We start from the raw sequence: 7,241 nt of genomic DNA, 5'->3' as shown, positions 1-7,241 counted from the left end.
ATAATAATATATTTAGCCTTTAAACTTCTATATAAAAGAAAAACAGTATACTTTTTATTAATATTAACTATTATTAAAAGTATTTATAATTATATTAAAAGTTATTAATAAATATATAAAAATATATAAAATATAGTATAATTAGCTATAGTATAGATAAAGATATATTATAACCGACGATATATTAACTTACTTAATATTATAGAAGGAGATTTAGTATATATTAAACTAATTAAACTTAGATAACTTAGGTATTATTTATAAAATTAAACTAAACTATCCTATTACTGAGTAAGACTATTTAAAGTTTTAAAGAGAATAAGTTTATTAAAATATTAACTAAATTTATTAGAATATCTTAAATAGAAAAATAAGTTTAATATTAAATATTTTAAAATATATTTACGCTTAATTTAACTAATAGAACTACTAGGATTATTAAATATAAATAAAATATATAAATTTATTATTTAAAAAATCATTATAAAGAAAATAAATAATAATAAAAAGGAATATAAAATTAAATAGCTAAGATATTTAAACACTATATAAGAACCAAAGGTAACCCTATAATTAAATATACCTTAGATATTATAGGACTTCTTTAACCAATAATAAATATAATAAAGCTATAGTAATATTAGCTTTATAAAGCTAATATTAATATAGTATTACAGTATACACCAGCTGCTAACCTATAAGTAAATCTTAATACCAGCTAATTAATAACTATTAGCCAATAGACCTTATTTTTTAATTATATTATTTATTTTTCCCTACTTATATTTTAGATTTTTATATTATAACCTTTTTTTATATTTTTTTTTTTTCTTTTTTTTTATTTTTCTTTTTTAAAACCTCTTTTATTATTAAACCTTAATAAATACTATAGTACTAAAGCAGATGTTACTTAAAGAGCTACCCCAGTATCTTACTATTATAAATATTATAATTTTAAAAAAATAAAAAATAAAAATAAACCTCTCCCTAAATTTACTAAATTATAAAAATATTATAAATATTTTATAAATATATTATAAATAAATAATATAGTTTTTAATAAATAACTACTAGACTTTTATAGATATTATTACTTAAGGAAAATTCTTTTAAATAGCTAATTTAAAAGCTTCACTAATATCCTATAGCCTTTATAAAATAATATAAAAAAAAGGTTTTAAGCTAAAATATATTTACTAAATTATATATATTATTTTATATATATTATTTAAAAATAAAATACCTATAGCGTTTTTAAATACTATATAAGTAAAATATAGTATAATAATTATTAAAGACTATATATATAAATATTATAAAATCTATATTTAAAAAATAACTGTAAAAGTTTTAAAAATAACTGCCTTAACGTTAACCGCCTTAAAGTTAAATACCCTAAAAATAATTACCTTAAATATAATACTTTAAAAAAGTACTATTATAAATAAACTAATATAAACCTTAAAGAAAGTCACTGCTGTAAATAAAGAAAAATCCTTAATTAAATTTATTAAAAAGCTTATTATATATAAATAATAAAAAATAATAATATAATAACTAAAGGTTATTAACTTAACGCTTATAACCCTAATAGTAGCCACACCTTCCTAAATATCCTTAATCTTTAACTTATTAAATATATTTTTTATATAATTATTAAATATATTTATTAAACAGAAATCCCCTAGCCTTTTATATAATTAAATATTATAAACTAATAAAATTAATTAAATAATAAAAAAATAAAATTAATTTATAAAAAATATTTATAAAAAATATAAAAATATATATATATACTAAATACTTTAAAATAATTTTAAAAATTATATAATAAAAAATTAATAAAAAGCTATAATAAACTATTATTAAGCAGTAAAAGACTATTATTAAATAGTAAAAAACTATTATTAAATAATAAAAAACTACTAACTAACTGCAGTAAATTAATAAAAATTAACTTAAATAATTAAGGAAATTAAAACCTTTATAAAAACAATCGTAAGCTTTTACTAAAAGATTAATATATACTTTAGCTTCTAAAAACCTTTTTTCTACTATTATACTTAGACATTTATATTAGTTTTATACAGAGGGACCTATACTATTTTTATTAAAGGGATATAAAGTTATATAACCTCCAGTACCTAATATATAGGTATATATATTAAGTAATTACCTCTATAAAAGTTAAATAATAGTAAGTTATCTTTTACATATCTCTTAGTCCCTTACTACAGTAACCTAGATGTCTAACTTCCACACACCTCTCCCAACGTTAACATCTCATATGATCTCCCACAAGCCCGTATGTTATTTATATCCATTTTCTGCTCTTACCCCTTTGCTTGTTTTCTACTTCGTAGTGGTCATATTCGTCCGTTGGTGGAGGTTAATCCTGGAAGTTCCTTTATTGTTGCCGGAATACGTCCCGTTACATGATTTAGGCACTTTCCCGTCGTTGAGAGTTACTCCATGGCTTCCGCATTGGCCCAATGTTTGAACTTAGTCTCCATACGCCGGACTGCCCACACTCCCAGCTATGTTTTGATATCTACGGGCAACACCATGACGATCCGCTCGGTCAGGGCCTGGGATAGTTCTTGATCCAAGTCGTCATCCCCCCCCTTTTTTTTTGAGGAGGGGCGGCGCGAACAGTAGCCATCAGCTCGCCTGTTACTCCCATGGCCTGTTCGCGCGTGATGGGAGGTAGTCATTTGACACACGGACTACTTTTCATTGAACGAGCTTTATGAATTAGCCTACTGCTCTGAAATAAACCTTCCATACAATTGCTACATGTACACAGCTTTAGAGGCCCCCATTTCGTAAAAAGCACCATGAAATGAAAGCCTTACAAGTCCAGGAAACCGACACGGTAAATCATATTTCATTCTTTTTTGACATAGTCGCTGAACTCTAGACCTTTGGCGTCTTTAAGTAGCCCGTCGATGATTGGCTTGGTCTTCGCAGCAAGATTGCAGCGGGGGAGTATTGCAGATTTGTCAAAGAGACCTCCCGGAGCGGATTTGCCAAAGAGACCCCCAGACGAAGCGGGTTTGTCAAACAGACCCCCAGACGAAGCGGGTTTGTCAAAGAGACCCCCAGACGAAGCAGGTTTGTCAAAGAGACCCCCAGACGAAGCAGGTTTGTCAAAGAGACCCCCAGACGAAGCAGGTTTGTCAAACAGACCCCCGGACGAAGCAGGTTTGTCAAAAAGACCCCCAGACGAAGCGGGTTTGTCAAACAGACCCCCGGACGAAGCAGGTTTGTCAAAGAGACCCCCAGACGAAGCAGGTTTGTCAAAGAGACCCCCAGACGAAGCAGGTTTGTCAAAGAGACCCCCAGACGAAGCAGGTTTGTCAAACAGACCCCCGGACGAAGCGAGTTTGCCAAAGAGACCCCCAGACGAAGAAGAGGCGACGTTGGCTTTCGGAGTGGTGCCAGCTTGAGCGGGAGGGGTCTTTGTGTCTGTGGAAGGGGCATTGCCAAATAGACTGCTGGTCTTTTTTGGCGCAGGCTTTGTAGATGCCTTCGCAGATGCAGAAGCGCCCAGGCAGTTGCTCAACCAGCTTGGCTCTTTGATGTCACGGATGGCTTGTTCTAGCATCAACAAGCTGAGGCCGCGGTATGGCTTAACCATGGGAGAATCCATGACTTGCATCTTGGTCATGGCCTTGACGAGAGCGCCCAAGTATATTGAGGAACACTCGAATGAGCACGATTGATCCTGACAGAGGCGCCTCCTCAACCCATTGAGATCAGCTATAGTGACACGAATCGCATCCTCTCGCGACTTGTTGAGGGCATCTAGGACCAAAGGTCAGCTAATTTTCATGTGGTAGCACCCTGGCTTTTCTTCTTTTTCTTTTTATTTACCAATGATGTCTTGCTGTATTGGCAGGCCGAGCGAATTGATGGGCTTCTTGCTCCCCCAAATAATCGTCTTTGTTAACAGCCAGAAGTTGAAATTTTCTGAAAAAACTAAGCATACGACGAGTCTGAGCATGAAATTTCTTTCCCCCTCTTTCGGGATGATTATACTCGTAGATAAAGGGCCAAGCCACGTCTTGGCAAAAAATTCGACTGCTTCGTGGCATTGGTAGTATTCGACCAGAACGGCTATCTTAGCAAGCATCTCAAGGTCAACTGATCGAGGAACTTTTGTAGTCCGCCCATGGATGATATTCATCAAGACCAGCAGCGCCTTCTCGTCCCAGTCATTGGCGTTTATAACAAATGAATAGCCATACTCGGGCGTAGTCTCCTTCATGTTACTCGTTGTCAATTTCTGGAAATACTTGGATGCCAATGCAAGATGCTTCGATGATAGTCGCATTTGTAACGTTGGTTTGCTATCTGCATCCTGTGGCTTACTGTCCTCTTCTTTCGGCTTGCTGTCTGCATTCTGAGGTTCGCCCGTTGGTTTGTCGTCTAGAGCCGAGCCCGATTCACTCCGTTCTTCTTGCGCCGGAACTACTGCAAATGGTGCATTTGCATTGTGGAGGATGAGAAGTGTATCCCCAATGGGGTCAATTTCGTAAAAAGTCATTCCCATTGTGCTGGCTTAGGATAATAGCAATATAATGGCAACAGGTGATTAGAATGTCAAAGGGCTCAGCTTCGATGCAGCCTCGAAAAGCAGCCATGGTAGCCTTATAAGCGCCGCTTTGAATTGGCTGCATGGTGCCACGATTTGGCTGTACGGGCGCTTAATTTCTCACCCCAGGAAATATGGACAGGCAGGAGGGGTGCGCAGAGAAACGTAAACGGATTTTACCGCTTCATATTGATTAATTGATCCTATCGAAGCCCGTTCAAGCCAATTGGCTTCTGCAAGACCTGGCCATGGGGGAGAATGACAGGGGTGAACCAACAACAAAATCACAAGGGAGGGGTCGTGAGCGAAATGTTGCAGAATGCGCCTCAGCTGAACTCGATACCATATTAATAACCGGCGCCTTCTACGGAGTAGAGTGTCCAACATTGTGACCCGACAGAGTGGGATTATGGAAACGTGGGAAACGGGTCTACATGGGCCTCATCGACCGATCTCTCCACTGCGGATACTTTTCGTTCTGCAGAATATAAATAATATGCTCGATTTGCAATTGCCACGTTGTTAATTAGCCTCTCTAGGCGTCATCAAAAGAAGCATGTGATGTCTGTAGCTACTATCTAGGGTGAATTCCATTCAGTTGCCAAAGTGCAAGGCTGAATTGCATATACATAGGTGGTCTTTTCCCAGCAGCCATCCAGCTATAGCACCTAGTTCCCATACTTGTTTACCTATGTATTATTTAACTCTAATTTAACAAAGTCCCCCAACTGTAGCCCATGTATCCCAGCAAGTAGCTCATCAATGATTGGCTTGGTTTTCGCAGCAAGATTACAGGCTGGCAGAATTGAGGGCGTCGAGGCGGGTTTCGGAAGCTCTGCTGGTGACGAGGAAGGAGGTATGACAACGGGATTTATAGGTGCTGCTGGAGCGGAGTGAAATACAAATGTTGTATTAGTGGTTTGAGCTGAGGGACGTCCGCCGAGAGGTCCGCCAAAAAGAGGACGAAGTGGTGCTGCCGGTGCTGCTTGTGCTGGTGCTTGTGCTTGTGCTTGTGCTTGTGCTTGTGCTTGTGCTTGTGCTTGTGCTTGTGCTTGTGCTTGTGCTTGCGCTTGTGCTGCCTGTGCTGCCTGTGCTACAGTCCTCCTGAAAGACGCGATGATGGGTGTTGGTGTTGTTGATGTCGCGGGCGCAAACAAGCGTGGGCAGTTGGATTTCCAACTTGGCTCCCTGAGGCCACGGATGGCTTCTTCCAGCATAAACAGGCTGATTCCACGATATGGCGGGCTTGGGCGTGGGTTGGTAAGCTTCATCTTCTTCGTGGCTTTGTGCAGAGCACCCAGGTATATTGAGGAGCACTCGAATGAGCATGATGTTTCATCATCACGGAGGCGCGTCTTCAAGATACGGAATCCATGCAAGACGCCAAGAATAGCCTTCTCCCGTCTCTCATTGAGGGCATCTGAAGGGTAAGGGTCAGCTGTTTCTGTCATGATAGAGTATAATATTCAACATCTTTACCTATAACGTCTTGTCTTATTGGCAGGCCTAATGCATCAATGGGCCCTGTGCTCTTCTGGATAATTTTCTCCGATAATATCCAAAAGGGGAGCTCTTCATTCTCCGGGAACACCATGCTCACGACGAGTCTGAGCATAAGATTTCTTTTTCCTTCGTCTTGAACCTGTCTTAATGATGATTCAGTGAGCCACGTCTGGGCAAAGAAGCCAACTATCTCGTGGCATTGGTAATAATCAACCAGCACAGCTATTTTTGCCAGCGTTTCGAGCTTTAGCTGTCGAGGCACCTTTGCGGTCCGCCCATGGATGATTCTCATCACTATAAGCAGGGCGTTCTCGTCCCAGTCTTGGGCGTTTATTACATACGAATAGCCGGCTTCAGGGGTTGTTTCTTTCCAGTTATTGCCGGCCATCTTCTTGAAATATGTAGAGGCTAGTATGAGATGTTTTGACGACAGCCGCATTCGGACTGTCGATTCGCTTTCATCCTGTTCCTGCGACTTGTCCGCCGCATCATCTTTTGGAGTGGAGGCCGGTTCAATCGGTTCCTCTTGCGGGGTTGAAATGGATGGAAGCTCTGCAAATGGTGCGTTTGCATTGTGGAGGATGAGAAGTGTATCCCCATCGGGATCGATCTCGTGAAAGGTCGGCTTCATTGTGCTGAAATGGATGAAAGGTATTAAGCAGAGCACCTACAAGGTTCAATTTCGATGCAGCCTTGAAATGTTACTTACCATGGGCTTCAAAATAAGCGCGCATGGAATTGGCGCCTAACAACTCATCGTTTCAGCCTGGTAAGGAAACCCGCAACAGGCCAATTGGCTTCCACCATAGCTGACTATAGAGATGAAGATTGCAGGGGTGAGCCAACAACAAAAGCAAAAGGTAAGGGTTGTGGGTGAAAGTTTTACAGAGTGCGCTTTGGATGAATTCAATAATATTAGTCTGTTAATCGACGTTTCCAAAAAGTGACTGAGTGGGATTGTGAAAACGTAGGAAACGGGTCTACAGAGGTCTCGTAGGACCGAACCATATAAATAATGTGCTTGATTTGCGATTACCACGATATTAGCGGACGTGAACAGACACCATTAAAAGAAATATATAATATCTGTGGCTACTATGTAGGACAAGTTCAATTTAGTTCCAGGTTGCCAAAGTGGAAA

The 7,241-nt window shown here is 38.2% G+C and overlaps 2 protein-coding genes across 2 annotated transcripts; both read right to left on the bottom strand.

Annotated features, from left to right (window-relative positions):
* Positions 1-3,565: 3,565 nt before the first annotated feature.
* On the bottom strand, positions 3,566-4,549 carry TRIVIDRAFT_181786 (uncharacterized protein; the record flags this gene model as incomplete). The annotated part of the gene is made up of 2 exons (XM_014098415.1): positions 3,566-3,807; positions 3,877-4,549. Coding segments are annotated over 2 exons (915 nt in total), but the record flags the coding sequence as incomplete, so codon positions are not given.
* Positions 4,550-5,286: 737 nt separating this feature from the next.
* On the bottom strand, positions 5,287-6,731 carry TRIVIDRAFT_58336 (uncharacterized protein; the record flags this gene model as incomplete). The annotated part of the gene is made up of 3 exons (XM_014098414.1): positions 5,287-5,435; positions 5,778-6,017; positions 6,077-6,731. The coding sequence occupies 3 exons, from the start codon at positions 6,729-6,731 to the stop codon at positions 5,287-5,289; spliced, it is 1,044 nt and encodes a 347-aa protein (XP_013953889.1).
* Positions 6,732-7,241: the final 510 nt, after the last annotated feature.

The sequence above is a fragment of the Trichoderma virens genome (genome assembly GCF_000170995.1).
Source record: "Trichoderma virens Gv29-8 chromosome Unknown TRIVIscaffold_83, whole genome shotgun sequence".
Taxonomy (NCBI): domain Eukaryota; kingdom Fungi; phylum Ascomycota; class Sordariomycetes; order Hypocreales; family Hypocreaceae; genus Trichoderma; species Trichoderma virens.
Note: the sequence above shows the minus strand (reverse complement) of the source record. Positions and strands in the feature narration are given on the sequence as shown.